Source organism: Lithobates pipiens, unplaced genomic scaffold (genome assembly GCF_037356315.1).
Source record: "Lithobates pipiens isolate NorthernLeopardFrog02 unplaced genomic scaffold, aLitPip1_a1.2 Scaffold_22, whole genome shotgun sequence".
NCBI lineage: Eukaryota > Metazoa > Chordata > Amphibia > Anura > Ranidae > Lithobates > Lithobates pipiens.
The window spans coordinates 332,344,290-332,361,302 of record NW_027507784.1 but is presented as its reverse complement, the minus strand read 5'-3'; the positions used below and the strand labels follow the sequence as shown (position 1 = coordinate 332,361,302).

General features: G+C 44.3%; 1 protein-coding gene across 2 annotated transcripts in view; it reads left to right on the top strand.

The window, feature by feature from the left end:
- SMARCAL1 (SNF2 related chromatin remodeling annealing helicase 1) overlaps positions 1-17,013 on the top strand; it is a 93,514-nt gene that overhangs the window by 19,069 nt on the left and 57,432 nt on the right. For both annotated transcript variants that reach the window (XM_077449647.1, XM_077449648.1), the window contains exon 5: positions 5,582-5,632. In XM_077449647.1, the coding sequence (XP_077305773.1) occupies positions 5,582-5,632 (51 nt within the window). The remainder of the gene's footprint in view (positions 1-5,581; positions 5,633-17,013) is intronic.

The window sequence follows — 17,013 nt, the reverse complement described above, 5'->3', positions numbered from 1 at the left end:
TGTTAGACACACGCTTAACCCCTTGATCGCCCTAGATGTTAACCCCTTACCAGTCAGTGTCATTAGTACAGTGACCGTGTATAGCAGGGATATGCAATTAGTGGACCTCCAGCTGTTGCATAGCTAGAAATCCCATGACACATAGCAAGACTCTGACAGCCACAAGCATGACACCCAGAGGCATGATGGGACTTTTAGTTTTGCAACAGCTGGAGGTCCGTTAATTGCATATCCCTGGTGTATAGTATTATCACTGTATTGTCACTGGAGTTGTCGGTGGCAGTCAGTTTGCACTATTGCAGTCCCATTATAAGTCGCTGACAACTGCCATCAGTAGTATAAAAAAAAGTATGTATGTATGTGTATATATATATATATATATATATATATATATATATCTCCCATGGTTTGTAGATGCTATAATCTTCATGTTAACCGCTTCCCTGCCAGTGACATTTACACAGTAATCAGTGGCTATTTTTAGCTCTGATCGCTGTATAAATGTCAATGGTCCCAATAAAATATCAAAAGCATCCGATCTGTCCGCCGCAATGTTGCAGCCCCGCTAAAAATCACTGATTGCCGCCATTACTAATACAAAATAAAATAAAAATGGCATAAAACTATCCGTTATTTTGTAAACGCTATAACTTTTGTGCAAATCAACCAATATACGCTTATTGCAATTTTTTTTTTTTTTTTTACACAAAATATCTAGAAGAATTCATATTGGCCTGAATTGATGAAGAAATTTGTTTAAAAAAAAAAATGGGATATTTATTATAGCAAAAAAATTATATATATATATATATATATATATATATATATATATATATATATATATATATATATATATACATATATACATTTTTGATTGTTGGTCTTCTTTTGGTTATAGCACAAAACATGAAAAAAACAGAGATGGTCAAATGCCACCAAAAGAAATCTATGTTCGTGGGGGGTAAAAAAAAAAGGACGGTCATTTTTTTGGGTACAGCGTCACACGACTGTGCAATTGTTAAACGTTGCAATGCCGTATCGCAAAAAATGGCCTGGTCATTAGGGGGGAAAATCTTCTGGTTCCTAAAGGCGAAGGCACTTTGCTGTTGCTCCAGAGCTTAGTTAATAAGGTAAAGCTCTGCTGACTCCCATTATCCAATCACATGCAAACAAAAATGCATTTTTTTTTTATTTATTTACCTTGAACCGGATTGGGTATTCTTTGCAAAGTGAAGCTTTACCTCACTTAGCTCTGGAGCAACTGTCCTTGCAGAGGGCAAATTGCACTCAGTCTATTTGCCTTTAGTAAATCAACCCCCATAATGTTCTGGGGGATTTAAATCCTTCTATAGCTGAAAAAATAATCCTTGAGTGCAAAAAAAATAAATAAAAACTAGCTGTAGAGGGGAAGTGGTTAGAAGGATTCCTCGATTTGAATAATATTGTTTTTAGGGTACCTGAAGCATTTATTGCTGTACCCCATGGGATTGCACTTTGATCAAAGCCATTGTATTGCTTTGTGGCGCATGGGCCGTGTGTGACAGCTTCTCCTGTCCGTGATCTACGTCCGCTCCGAGTTTTACTGACTTTAATAGCTCGGGGGAAAAAATGGTTTATCCATTTAAAAGCCTTGTCAGGCCTGAGCAATAATGTATGAGGAAAGGAGTCGGTGTTCCCAGTGAGGATTTGCAATCTGTGCATAAAGAGAGATCTCCAGAGATGGAGGTAAACAGCCCAGACCTGACCTGAGGAGGGAGGTGAAGTGTTTGGACATGACGTGATTTGCATTTTGCCTGCGTGGTTAAAATGTGAAGAAAAAAAAAAAATCTCCTTCCTAAGGTTTGAATAAGAGTGGTATTGCAGTAAGGGGCTCTGAGGTCTTGCAGCGTTGGGATCCTGGCTTCAACCCTCTTCCAGGAACGTGTGTCTAGGTGGAGTTCCTCCGCTTTCCTCTTCTAAGCCAAAAGCAAGTAAAACGCCACACACACACCCAAAGCCATATATCCATTTTGATCGAAGCTAGTGGGGATAAATCACTGGTGTAATGTGGTATAGTTATGATAAGTTTACACTCGCAGTTTTGGAAGGGGGAGAAGCGCTAAAAACACGCATTCGAACCGGGTTTTTACCTCCCCCATTGCTCTCTCTTAACCACTTCTGGACCACCCACCGTCGTTATATGTTCACTGTTTGAAGGAGGATATCGTTGTTATGGCAGCAGGTAGCTACCATAACTCCGGTATCATCTTCTTCAGTGAGCAGTCCGGTTTAAGATAAAAGTGGTCTCGGTGGCGGATTCGCCACAAGATCACTTTTATCACCCCCTCCCCCACTCTCGCCGTACGGTTACCGGGGCCATCGGCAGCTGCAGAGGAGATCAGGTCCTGACATGGAGATGAGTGAGGGGAAGATGGCCCCCCACCCATCTCCATATCATTGCAGGGCAGAAGCGACGTCAAAACGTCACTTCCACCCATAGCTCTTAAAGAGCCTTTTTTTTTTTTTTTTTTTTTTTTTTTTTTTAAATGACAAAATTTATTTATTTTTTCTTATTGCATTTTACTGTAAATATGAGATGTGAGGTCTTTTTGAGACCCTAGTTCTCATATTTAAGAGGACCTGTCATGCTTTTTTCTATTACAAGGGGTGTTTACATTCCTTGTAATAGGAATAAAAGTGACACAATCTAAAAAAAGAGAAAAAAAAAGTGTAAAAAAAAAAAAAGGTTAAAAAAATGTGTTTTTTTAAACGCGCCCTGTCCCGGTGAGCTTGTGTGCAGAAGCGAACGCATATTTGACTAGCGCCCGCATATGAAAACGATGTTCAAACCACACATTGAGAGCAATAATTCTAGCCCTAGACCTCCTCTGTAACTTAAAACGTGCAACCTGTAGAATTTTTTTAAACGTCGCCTATGGAGTTTTTTAAGGGTAAAAGTTTTTCGCCATTCCACGAGCGGGTACAATGTTGATGCGTGACATGTTGGGTATCAATTTACTCGGCATAACATTATCTTTCACAATATAAAATAAATTAGGCTAACATTACTGTTTTATTTTCTAATTAAAAAAGTGTATTTTTTCCCCCCAAAAAAGTGCGATTGTAAGACCGCTGCGCAAATACGGTGTGACAGAAAGTATTGCAACGACCGTCATTTTATTCTCTAGGGTGTTAGAAAAAAAAAAAGTATAATGTTTGGGAGTTCTAAGTAATTTTCTAGCAAAAAAAAAACTGTATTTAACTTGTAAACAACAAATCTCAGAAAGAGGCCCGGTCCTTAAGTGATTAAAGCAATACTAAAACACACTGTTTAACTGCTTCAATACCGGACACTTTCACTTCCTTCCTGCCCAGGCCAATTTTCAGCTTTAACACCTTGAATGGCAATTGCCCGGTCATGCAACGCTGTACCCATATGACATTTTTATAGTTTTTTTTTTCTTTTTTGAGACAGATAGAGCTTTCTTCTGGTTTTTAATCACCACTGGGGTTTTTATTTTTTGCTAAATACATTTTGAGAATTTTTTATATTCATTAGTTTCTGTTATAAACGTTTGAAAATAAGTAATATTTCTTCATTGATGGGCACTGGTGGGCACATATGAGGCTGCACTCGTGGACACAGAAGAGGCGGCGCTGGTGAGGCTGTACTGGTGGGCACAGATGAGGTTGCACTCATGGACACAGATGAGGCTGCACTGATGGGCGCTGGTGAGGCTGCACTGGTGGGCACAGATGAGGCTGCAATGATGGGCGCTGTTGAGGCTGCACTAATGAGCAAGAAGGGAGGGAGAGATGAGGGCGCTCTGGTCAGACTGGGTATTTCGGTCTTTAGTAGCAGTGGAGAGATGGCACTGAAGGCAGCACTTTGTAGAGAAGAAGGAGCTCTGGAGGGTCATAAAGGAAAAAGAAAGGCGCCTCTAAGTGCAGTGGTTAAAAGATTTATTACAGGCACAATGTGATTAAAAACACATCGGCTGGGTGCGTTACAGCTTGGTTCCAGAACCTGGGCCGCCTCATCGCATCTTCGCCTCCTCGCCAATACAGCTGCGGGACGGCTCTCTCTACCCTAGACAGACGAGGATTACAGCGATCCGCATGAGGACAAATCATTACATGCCTATGACCTCTTACTATATTGTAAGTGTTTTTAATCCCATTGTGCCTCTAATAAATATTTTAACCATTGCACTTAGAGGCGCCTTTTTCTTTCCTTTATGCACTGATCCTTTGTGGGCGCAGGTGAGGCTGCACTGATGGGGGCGCAGGTGAGGCTGCGCTGATGGGCACAGGTGAGGCTGCGCTGATGGGCACTGATAATCAGTGCCCTGTCTATCAGTGTGAACAGTGTACTGACAGCTTTTCTAGTTATTGGCTTTCATTTCTTCACTCAGACAGAGGAGGAAGGGAATGCCGTTAACCGACAAGTCTGTTTACAGCCTGTGATTGGTCCTTTACTGCATTCTGTGATCAGCTGTGATACACTGGTCACAGAGCGCACCCGATGCAGGGTTCTGGGAGGACATCCATGGATGCACTCCCAGAACTAAATAGCCGTGCTGTACCTGGCTAAAGTGCAGTAATGAGGTGGGTAATTTACATTGTCCCTTATATTTCTGTATGCGGATGATGGCACTGTAGTTTTTTAATAAAAAAACATCTAAGTACCCTTTTCCTAATCTCTATACAGCTGTCCCATGACCCAGCTCTCTCCCAGCCTGTCCGCAGGGAAACCTAAGCAGGAGGAGATTTTAGTGCTCTGCTGCTGGTCACATGTTCAGAATAAAAAAAACAGCCTTTGGAATACAGTAAAAATAAATAATTAATATCAACAAACTGTTTTAAATTGTCATACAAATATATACTTGAAATCAAATCTTTATTATCTTTTGGCAATAACATCTCTTTAATGACCAAAGCCCTGAGGAAGGGGGATTTAGAAGCCCCCAGAACGTGTTGGCTTGTACCAGATGAGGAAATATACATATTTTGGATGGTTAGCCAGTAGCGTGGCACGCCATCCTTCTGCTTTGTTTTTTTTTTGTTTTTTTTAAAAGGAGCAGACTACAGGGCTGTTATCCTGAGCCTGGCCTCACTACCAATGGAGTCACTGAAAAAAGCATGTAGATCGTGTGAAAATTTTAAACACTTGTCTTGCATACTTGCTCTAAGTCAGTGGTCTCCAAACTGTGGCTTTGGGGGCTGAATGTGGCCCTTTATCTGTCTTTATCTGGCCCTTGGGGCACTTTACCTCCCACTAATACACAACCTTATTCTTCCCACTAACACCAACAATGGGTCTAAATTCCTGCTACTGACAACAACGTGCCACTATTTCCCCCATTGACACCGATGGCGAGGAACTATTTCCATTGACGCCAATGGCGAGGCACTATTTCCATTGACGCCAATGGCGAGGCACTATTTCCATTGACGCCAATGGCGAGGCACTATTTCCATTGACTCCTGCAGCACTTTAATACTAGAGATTACTGGACACTGGAGGTTTGCAGAAGTTGTTTATTAATTACAGCAATATCTTTTTTTATTTTTATTTTTTTATTTTTTTTTTACTTTACAGACACAAAGACCAGAAAATGGAGCTTTCTGTTGGAAGACTACCAAAAACTGAGTGAGTTACTTTTCTTATATTTTAGTATTTCACGTCAAAAGTATTGATTATTAAACATTTGCTTTGGCGCCTGCACCTGAAGCCCATTGAAGAATCGGCTCGGATGTGGAAATCGCTGGATCCCGGGACAGGTGAGTGTCCTAATATATTAACCTCCCTGACGGCGATCCCGATTGCGGCTCGGGGGTTAACTTTCAGTACCAAAAGCGGTAACTCCGAGCCACACTCTACCCTCTACTGTTACTTACCTTGTCCCTGTGTGAAATTTCTCACTTTGGAAGATTTCCTATAACTTCCTGTTGCGTCTCTGGGACAGAAAGTGGAAAGGAATTTCTTCAGTGGTGCACAAACTGTGTTTTTAAGCTGTGATCAAAAAGTGAATGAAAAGGTTAAAATGGGGGTACTTATTCCGGTCTCTGTGGAGGGTCACGTGTCAGTCTCAAAAGATCCTCGGGCAGGTGACCAATGCCATGGCAGAGGTCATGTGATCAAGTGCTGCTCTAAATCCATAGTCTGTTGTTTACTGGGTACTTCTACCCAGAGAGTAATGCCAGAATTGGGCTTGGGTGGCAAGTGGCTAAAGCGTGACATGTTCTCTATTTTCTTGGTGTAACATCATCTTTTATACTTTACCAAAAAATGGGGCTATATTTTGTGTTTTTTTTTTTTTTTTTTGCATTAAAATTCATTAACCACTTCCCGCCCGCCATATAGTAAAGTGACGGTGGGCGGGATGCGCTCTCGTAATGGTACAATGCCGTATGACGGCGCCCCAGAACCGCCACTCTAACGCGTTGTCCCAGGATCCCGATCTCGGTAAAGAGTTGATGATGCTCTTTACCCATGTGATCAGCTGTGTCCAATCACAGCCAGTCACGTGTAAATAAGGAAGTGCCGTTTATCGATCAGCGGCATCTCCTCGCAGGGGAGACCTATACAGGTAATCGGGCCACTGATCACCCATGCCCTGATTACAGTACAGCCCCAGCAGTGCCCTTTAGTGATGCCAGTCAGTGCTGCCTTGCAGTGCCCATCAGTGCTGCTTCATCAGTGCAGCCTATGAGTGGCATCTCATCAGCGCAATTAAGTGAAGGAGAAAAATTACCGTATTTTCCGGCGTATAAGACGACCTTTTACATGTAAAAAAATTGGCCAAAAAGCAGGGGTCGTCTTATACGCCGGGTCAGCTCCTCGGATGCCGGCTGGGTGTTCGGTAATACTGTATGTAGCTTCGGCTACATACAGTATATATACCGCTGAGCCAATCCTGGTGAGCGATGTATTCAAATGAATACAAAGCCTGCTCGGATTGGAGTAACGACCTCTGCCAATCCGAGCAGGCTACTCTGTAGCCTGCTCTGATTGGCTTGGAGAGTCAGAGCGGCGTGGGCTGATGATGTTACAGCCTCTGCCAATCCAAGCAGGCTTTGTATTCATTAATAGAATACATCGCTCGCCGTGATTGGCTCCAGCAAATGCAGGAAGAAGGAAGAAATATGAAGCCTCGAAAGCCGGGTCGTCTTATACGGTAAGTACAGATTTAAAAGCATTTTTGTCCTGTAAGATTAGGGGGTCGTCTTGTATGCCGGGTCGCCTTATACACCGGCAAATACGGTACATATTTACAAAATGTAATGACAGAAAAACGTTGTGGTTTTTTTTTTTTTTCAAAAAAACCCAGCAGTGATTAAATACCACCAAAAGAAAGCTCTATTTGTGTTAAATTATAAAAATGTCATTTGGGCACAGTGTTGCATGACCGCGCAATTGTCATTCAAAGTGGGACAGCGCTGAAAACTGGCCTGGGAGGGAAGGGAGTGAAAGTGCCCAGTAGGCAAGTGGTAAAGTGTATTTTATCGCCCAAAAAATTGCATTTGAAAAATCACTGCGTGAATAGTGTGCGACATTAAAATATTGCATCATCAACTATTTTATTCTCTAGGGCCTCTGCTTAAAAAAAATATATATATAATGTTTGGGGGTTCTAAGTAATATAAGGAATACATTGCGTTGAATCCCAGCACAGCGGCTGTGGCGGCCTCGCGGTACGGGTGCTGTAGAGCCGGTCTATGTGTGCGCAGACACAGCTGGATTTTGCTGCGGGAAATGTACATATTTACTCTGCTAAATGGAGCTCGTGAAAAAGAAGGTTTTATCTCCGGAATGAGTCTATTTTGCAAATAATTGTTTATGAAGCTTAACGTTCCTCTCCACCCCCTGCTCGGCGCGGGCCCAGCGCTCCGTCAGACTCGGATGAAAAGGTTGTTTTAGGCGATGCTGTGATTCACGCCGGCCAGCACTGTTCTGAAATCACGGCTGTAAAAAAAAGAAAGAAGAAAAGAGGAGCACATTGTAATAAGCCAGGAAATTGCAGCAATTATTTATCACCTAATTTCATTTGAACCGTATTCACTGCAATGTCATAAACGCGCCTCGCTTTTATTTTCTCCACCGTTGTATGTGCGCTTAACCCCACGTTCCCCGGCGGTCGTAGTTAGCTGATCTCCCTCCTCTGATGAAGATGTAATAGAGAGCTGTGGGGGAGCAGCAGATCGTTTGTCGGTGGAAGGATTAGTGGATGGGTCAGTTGCAGCAATTGTGTTTCTTTCTCGTTTGAGGGACACAGGATTCAGAGGCTGTTGAGTTATACTGCCGCCTGCTGGAGGATATGGACACTGGCAAAGGAAAAAAAAAACAGTGACCAGCCCGGTATGCCCCTCCTACTCCCAACATGTCTCAGGTTTTTGTTCTAGAAGGATGGACACCCTTTTCTCTACTGCTAGCCATTTTTTTTTTTTTTTTTTTTTTTTTACATTCAGGGTGACCATATATATATTTTTTTTTTTCAAACAAGATTCTCCTACACACTGCTTGAGTTGGTTTCTATGTGCCGCTATCTGGATTGGCGTATCCTCAACAATATCTTTGAATGAAAGGGGATCGGTACTGATCACTAACTGTGTCCATTGGTAACTGAAGGCTAGTAAACGGTTTACTAGGCTTCAGTTTGAGAGTTAACAAGAAGCCGCTCAGCACATAGCCCTTCCCATTCGTTCAATGAGGCTGCAAATAAAGGGACCGGGAATTTCTGTTCTCAGTTCTTTTATCTGTCTCAAATGTGAGACATTAGGGGTCTCTTTAGACCCCTGATATTTCACCAAATTGCAGCATGTTTTCGTATTAAATTTAGCGCCGCCAACATAAGCCGAGCCGGGTGTACTCGGCTACGCTCGCAGTAGCGCCCCCGTCCCGCCCCTTGCCCCGGCTCCTATGATGGACGCAAAACAGGTCCAATGGCAGGACGTAAAGGCTAGGAGGCGGGACTGGGCATGACTGCGAGCGGAGCCGAGTACACAGTACACTCAGCTTGGCTCGGCTCAGTAAATGTCAACGGCGCTCCACAGACAGCGCAGATCAGCAGGGGATCGGCGTATAACACGCACCCGCGATTTCCCCCTGATTTTAAGGGGAAAAGAGTGTGTGTTATACGCCGATAAATACGGTATATGTATTGTGTGTGTGTGTGTGTGTGTGTATGTGTGTGTGTATATATATATATATATATATATATATATATCTCTATATCTATATCTATATCTATATCTATATATATATCTATATATATATATATATATATATAATTTTAGATTAGGTGTTTGGGGTTGCTGTGTATTATTTGCATTACTTGCTTGTTCATGGTTTGCTGTGTTTGGTTTTGCACGTGTCTTTATCTTTAATAAATATATATATTTTCACTTACCTTTGTGCCTGATTCCTTTAGTGCAGCCCACTGATCTGTTTACTCTGTGTTGGATGCCTGTGTTATGACACCTAAACTGGTAACCTGTAAAAAAATTTAAAACGTTGCCTATGGAGATTCATGTAAAAAAAATTATTTAAAGTGTAGTTTTTCCCAAAAAATTGGTGTTTGAAAAACTGCTGCAAAAATACAGTGTGACCTAAAAAAAATTGCAACACCCACCATTTTATTCTCTAGGGCCTCTGCCTAAAAGATATATATGTTTGGGGGGGGGGGCTTCTAGGCAATTTTCCAGGAAAAAATGATGATTTTTACATATACGTAAGAAGTGTTAGTATAGGCTTGGTCTTAAAGTAAAGAAGGCAATGGATCTACAGATTGCATTGCTCCCCATGTATGGTTACATTTATCTTCCAAGTAAAACAATAAACCATTTTAGACTTGTCGGTAAACTGCAGCTCTTTAATGTTTATCCTGGAGTCGCTCTATGGGAAGAATGGCGGTCCGTTGTAGACGCAGCGTTTTACAGGAGGTCATTGTTAACCAGCTACATTGTCACTACCACTAAAGAGGTGAAACGCCTCAATTCTATATCCATTTTATACTTAATTCTCAGAATTTCTCTTCATGTGCAGAGATAAAAGAACACATCAGATCCATTGTCCTTGTCTGTACGCTCTGTCGAGCGGCTGAGGGCGACTCAATGTTCTATCATTTTTAAAAAGAACACACATTAAACGAAACACCGAGTGCGACTCCTCGAAAATAGCGAGCGTTTTCGCCATTTAGCCTTGGTGCGGAGACACACACCGGCTTCCTGGAAAACAAAATCGGCAGGAAAATCTCCGCGCACAAAAGCATTAGTGGAAATAATTGCACTTTCTTGGAACTGGATAGCAGGGAGGATCTTTTACGGAATTTCCCTTTTGTGGCACGGGTAGGTGGTTATTTTCAGCAAGCGGGAAAGTGCAGGTAATTGGAACATGGACTTTATTATTAGGCTTAGCACTGCATTAACTCCTGTAAACATCACTCCAATCCTCCCTTTGTTTGGTGCGCTTTGCTATTTCAAAGCAAAGACTTTCTCGTTTTTATGTACACCAGATTTTTTTTTTTTTTTTTTTTTTTTTACTTTTTTAATACGGAGCTTTATAATTATCCATCATTCATGTGAAATTTAATCAAGGAATAAATTACAGGATGCAGCCACCTTTAATAAAACACAGCAGAGCTGGGATTCCGTGTTCGCTGTGCGCAAAACTGCAGAGACACGCAGAATTGGGAGAAGTCATTCGCTTTTTTTTTTTTTTTTTTTTGCAAGTGATAAAAGCTTTTCTTTTTTCTTTATTTTTTTTTATGTTTCTATTAACAGGACTCTGGTCTAATTAGAGAGCAAAATAATGACTAAAAGGGAAAATGTAGTTACATAGTCGGGTTGAAAGTTGAAGTTCAACCACAAAAAAAAAAAAAAATCGTACAATCCCATATACCCAATTCTATATCCACAGTTGATCCAGAGGAAGGTGAAAACCCCAGCAGAGCATGATCCAATTTGATAAAGCAGGGGAAAAATTTCCTTCCTGATCCCCAGAGAGGCAATCGGATTTTCCCCGGATCAACTTTACCTATAAGAGCCCTTTCACACTGCCGAGCCCATAGCGTCGACAGCAAAGCGCCGCTATTTTTTAGCGCCGTTTTACCGTTGGATTTTCAGCGCATTTCGGACGCTATCAGGGTGCTTTTAACCCCCGCTAGCGGCCGAGAGGGTTAAAACCGCCCGCAATACGCCGCAATAGAAAGGGTTAAAACCGCCCGCAATAGCGGCGTTTTGCCTGCGGTAATACAGCGCTGCCCCATTGATTTCAATGGGGAGCAGCGGTGGAGGAGCGGTAAACACACCGCTCCAAAGAAGCTGCTGGCAGGACTTTTCCTGACGTCCTGCCAGCGCACCGCTCCGGTGCGAAAGCCCTCGGGGCTTTCACACTGGAGACAAAGGAGCAGCAGTTTGAGGGTGGATTGCAGGCACTATTTATAACACTTTAGCGCCTTAAAAAAGCCCTCGGTGTGAAAGGGGTCTAAATGTGAGTATTCAGTTATATTATGTAGATTTAGGAAATAATCCAGGCCTTTCTTAAAGCAATCTACTGAGCTGGCCAGAACTACCTCTGCAGAGAGTCTATTCCACATTTTCACAGCTCTTACTGTGAAGAAACCTTTCCGTATTTGGAGATGAAATCTCTATTCCTCTAGACGTAAAGAGTGCCCCCTTGTCCTCTGTGTTGACTTTAAAGTGAATAACTCAACACCAAGTTCACTATATGGACCCCTTATATATTTGTACATGGTGATCATATCCCCCCTTAATCTCCTCTTCTCAAGAGAGAATAAATTCAGTTCCTCTAATCTGAGCTCCTCCATGCCTCTTATCAGTTTGGTTGCCCTTCTCTGCACTTTCTCCAGTTCCCCGATATCCTTTTTGAGAACTGGTGCCCAAAACTGAACTGCATATTCCAGATGACGTCTTACTAATGATTTGTACAGGGGGGCAAAACTATATCTCTCTCTCTCTGGAGTCCATACCTCTCCTAATACAAGAAAGGACTTTGCTCGCTTTGGAAACCGCAGCTTGGCATTGCACGCTATTATTGAGCTTATGAGCTACCAAAACCCCCAGATCCTTCTCCACTATGGATCCCCCCAGATCCTTCTCCACTATGGATCCCCCCAGATCCTTCTCCACTATGGATCCCCCCAGTTGTACTCCCCCGTAGTGTTTTCTCATTGAGCACATGTGTTGGGTAACCACTTCAATAATGGGCACTTTAACTAGTTGCTGACCGCCGGCTGTCAAATGACGGCCAAGTGGCGCAGCTATTGTGGTGGGAGGCCGTCATATGATGGCCTCCCGTTTAAACAGGGAATGCGCGCGATCGTGCGAGCGCATCCCTGTTTCTTCGGTGGCGGCATGTCACGGAGACACGGCTCGCCACCGAAGGGGGTGAGCAGCCATTGGCAGTGGCGGAATTATAGGGGTCGCTGAGATCGCCAAGGCGACCGGGCCCCGTGCTGCAGGGGGGCCTCGAGGGCCCCCCTGTATATCTGAAGGAGCGGGCGGCTGAGACCGAGCTCCCCGATCTTCAGCCGAAGTGTAATCGGCACTGTGCGGGGAGCTCAGAGTCATCACACTGCTTGTAACTAAAGTGAAAGCAGTGTGTGCTCTTTGTCTCCCCCTACAGTGCAGTACCCGGCAGGAAGAGGTAAGATAAAGCACTGCCGTTTTTGAAAAGACTTTATGTGTGTGTATTTGTGTGTGTGTATGCGTGTATGTGTGTGTATGTGTGCGTATGTGTGCGTATGTGTATGTGCATGTGTGTAGCTGGCGAGCGGGCAGGGGGGGCACACTGGCGGCATTCAAGGGCACACTAGCAGCATTTGATGACACACTGGCAGCGTTTAATGGCACAGTGGCTGCAATTGATGGCACAGTTGTAGCATTTGAGGGCACACTGGCAGCGTTTGGCACAGTGGCAGCGTTTGGCACAGTGGCTGCAATTGATAGCACAGTGATAGCGTTTGATGGCACAGTGGCAGTGTTTGAGGGCACAGTGGCAGCGTTAAATGGGCACAGTGGCTGCAGTTGATGGCACAGTGGCAATGTTTGATGGCACAGTGACAGCTTTTGATGGCACAGTGGCAGCGTTAAATTGGCACAATGGCAGCGTTAAATGGGCACAGTGGCAGCGTTAAATGGGCACAGTGGCAGCGTTAAATGGGCACAGTGGCAGTGTTAAATTGGCACGGTGGCAGTGTTTGATGGCACAATGGCAGCGTTTGGGTACAGTGGCTGCGATTGATTGCACAGTGGCTGCATTTGAGGGTACAGTGGCTGCATTTGATGATTTGGTTTATAAAAATTTTTGTGCCCCCCAAAAATTTTGAGCACCAGCCACCGCTGTTTAGATGTAGGTATGCACATTTTATGTATCTGCGTTTAATCCTGCCCCCCCTTCCCATATTAGAGCTGGGCGATTTTCAAAAAAAAAAAAATGTTGTCATTTAAAAAAAAAAACTCAATTCACAAATCGAATCCAGTTTTTTTTTTTATGGACACTGCGCCAGTCCTGAGGAGCTGCGGGCAGGAGTTTAGGTGAGGCCGTGGCTTCGTACTAGTCCGCAGGTCCGGCCTCGCGGGCTACTAAAAACTCCTGCACGCAGCTCCTCAGGACCGGTGCATTGTCAGCACTGATCCTGGTGAAAAAATAAATATCTAAAAAAAACTATTTGCTGAAAATTTTAATCGATTTGACCTCTCAATTCAAGATTCAAATCGATTTTTTTCCCCAGCCCTACCCCATATGTGTACAATCAGAACAGTTTTTTTTTTCTTGCTTGTTCAAAGTAGCAGCAAAAAAATGCTATTACTCTGAAAAGCGATCTGTGCTCAGATCGCTTTTCAGAGGCATTTGACAGCTGGTAAAGGGGCAATATGTTGCCTCCTGACCACCTGTTTTAATCCCTTAATGTGATTGTAAAGGTTTGCTTATTTTTATTTTTTTTTTATTTTTTTTATAACAAACGTTATACTTACCTTCACTGTGCAGCTTATTTTGCACAGAGTGGCCCCGAACCTTGTATTCTGGGGTCCCTCGGTGGCTCTCATGGCTACTCCTCTTATCAGACAACCCCCTAGGAGAAGCGCTCTCCCGGGGGGGGGGGGGGGTTACCCTGCAGGAGCCCCCGCTGCCTGCCTCATTGAATTTTATTAACAGCAGTGGGAGCCAATGGCTGAGCTGCTATTAATATATCCAATCAGGAGCCGAGAACCCCGGGCAAAGGAAGAGCCCATCTCCACCTGGTGAAGTTCCAGGGCTCAGGTAAGTAAAAAGGTGGGGGCTGGGGTTCCGGTGACTGCCAGGTGTTTTTTCACCTTAATGCATAGGATGGATTAAGGTGAAAAAAACAACCCCTTAAATGCATCATCACTATGCTGAAACTGCATGCAATGCACACAGTTGCAGGGGGGTTGCAGTGCAGCCCCATTCACATAGGGATGTACTTAAAGGGTGTCCTGACTGGAAAAAGATTGAGAAACACCGACATAGAGGAACCCGTCTCTCCATTTTCCTCCTGCAGCCGCTGAATGCCTGTGGAAGGGAGAGGTGGAGAAGCGGCGGCAAATGGAGAAATTGGTTCCTTTACATGTAGCCACCCACTTGCAACCGGGTCCTGTTGTTCCGCCACCAAACTCGGAGTAAAGGGCCCTGTCAGGGGGGCCCTTCATGGTTTCTTGCATCGGGGCCCTGAAGGTTCTAGTTACGCCACTGGCCATTGGTTATGGCTGTTTACCACATGATCGGCCGTGATGAAGTCACGGCCGATCACAGATGGTCACACCCGACTGTGCACGGCGCGATCGTGAGCGCGCTGCGTGTGCACGTCGGTGGGGGCGTGTTCCCCGGGAACACTGCTCGTCACCGACGCTGGTAAACAGCCATTGGCTGGCTGTTTACCCACATGATCGGCTGTGATCCTTTCACAGCCGATCACTAAAATGTAAACAAACCGCGGTAACGAGATGTTACCGGGTTCTCCTCCTCACACACCGATCGTGTGTGAGGAGGAGATTGCGGTAACATCTCGTTACCGCCTACAGTACACATCAAGCACACTGATAGCCCCCCCCACCCAATAAAGAGGACCTGTCACCACCCCTCATAGTACCTGTCAATCACAGTCCATCAGAGTACCTGTCACAGCCTATCAGAGCACCCGAGTACCTGTCACAGTTCATCTGAGTACCCGAGTACCAGTCCCGGCCCATCAGAGTACCCGAGTACCAGTCCCGGCCCATCAGAGTACCCGAGTACCAGTCCCGGCCCATCAGAGTACCCGAGTACCAGTCCCGGCCCATCAGAGTACCCGAGTACCAGTCCCGGCCCATCAGGGTACCCGAGTACCAGTCCCGGCCCATCAGGGTACCCGAGTACCAGTCCCGGCCCATCAGGGTACCCGAGTACCAGTCCCGGCCCATCAGGGTACCCGAGTACCTGTCCCGGCCCATCAGGGTACCCGAGTACCTGTCCCGGCCCATCAGGGTACCAGAGTACCTGTCCCGGCCCATCAGGGTACCAGAGTACCTGTCCCGGCCCATCAGGGTACCAGAGTACCTGTCCCGGCCCATCAGGGTACCAGAGTACCTGTCCCGGCCCATCAGGGTACCAGAGTACCTGTCCCGGCCCATCAGGGTACCCGAGTACCTGTCCCGGCCCATCAGGGTACCTATCTCCAGCCCATCAGAGTACCCGAGTACCTATTTGCAGCCCATGTCTCATAGAATATACGTTGGGGTGTTTGCTTTCCAAAATGGGGTCATTTTGTGGGTAATTTCACTGTCCTGGTGGTCCAGGACCTTCAAAAGTGTGATGGGTAGGAATGAAATGAGATGTGTCATTTATGCTCCTAGAACGCCTGAACGTACTACTTCAATGTTCAGCCTCTCTATGTGACCAGACTGTGTAAAAGTCTCACACATGTGGTATCGCCATACTTGGGAGGAGTAGCAGAATGTATTTTGGGGTGTAATTTTTGCTATATACATGCTATGTGTTAGAAATATCTTATAAATTGACAATTTTGTGTAAAAAAAAATGCGTTTTAATTTTTTTCCACATATTCCAAAAACTTCTGGAAAAAAATTAACCGTTCAAAAGACTCATTATGCCTCACAGATTATACGTTGGGGTGTTTGCTTTCCAAAATGGGGTCATTTTATGGGAAATTCCATTGTCCTGGGCCTTCAAAAGTGTAATAGGTGGTTGGGAAATGAGATGCGTCATTTTTGCTCGTAGAACGTCTGAAGGTACTACATCAATGTTGGGCCTCTGTATGTGGCCAGGCTGTGTAAAAGTCTCACACATGTGGTATCGCCGTACTCGGGAAGAGTAGCAGAATGTATTTTGGGGTGTAATTTGTTGTATGCATATGCTGTGTGTGAGAAATAACCTGATAATATGACAATTTTGTAAAAATAATAATAATAAAAAAAAAATCTTCATTTTGCAAAGAATTGTGGGAAAAAATGACAACTTAAAAAAACTCATCATGCTGCTTACTTAATACCTTGGAATGTCTACTTTGTAAAAAGGGGTCATTTGGGGGGACTTTGTACTTTCCTGACTTGTTAGGCCTCATGCACACGGACGTTTTTACAGCCGCTTTTTTGAGCTTTTTTTGCAGCTTAAAAAGGCCTGTCCATGTTAGTCTATGGCTTCATGCCCACCTAGGCGTTTTTGAGCTGCAAATGGCATAGGCGTTTTTAAGCTGTAAAAAAAACCCAGGACCAGTGCGTTCCGTGGCGTGGAGCTAGAGCTGTAATAACGCGAATCGTGGGAAAACGCGCAAAAACGCGCAACATATTTTCTTTGTTTTCTGAGTCCTATAGCCAAGAGATGTGTTTCTTAAAAAAAGCTACTTAACGCTAATGCTAAAAAACGCGCAAAAACGTGCAAAAACGCCAATGCAAAACGTGGTAAAAATCACAACGATTTTTCCAGGCGTCGGAGCTAGCTTTGCAGCCAGTTTTTTAAAACGTCCGTGTGCATGAGCACTTAGTGTCTCAAGA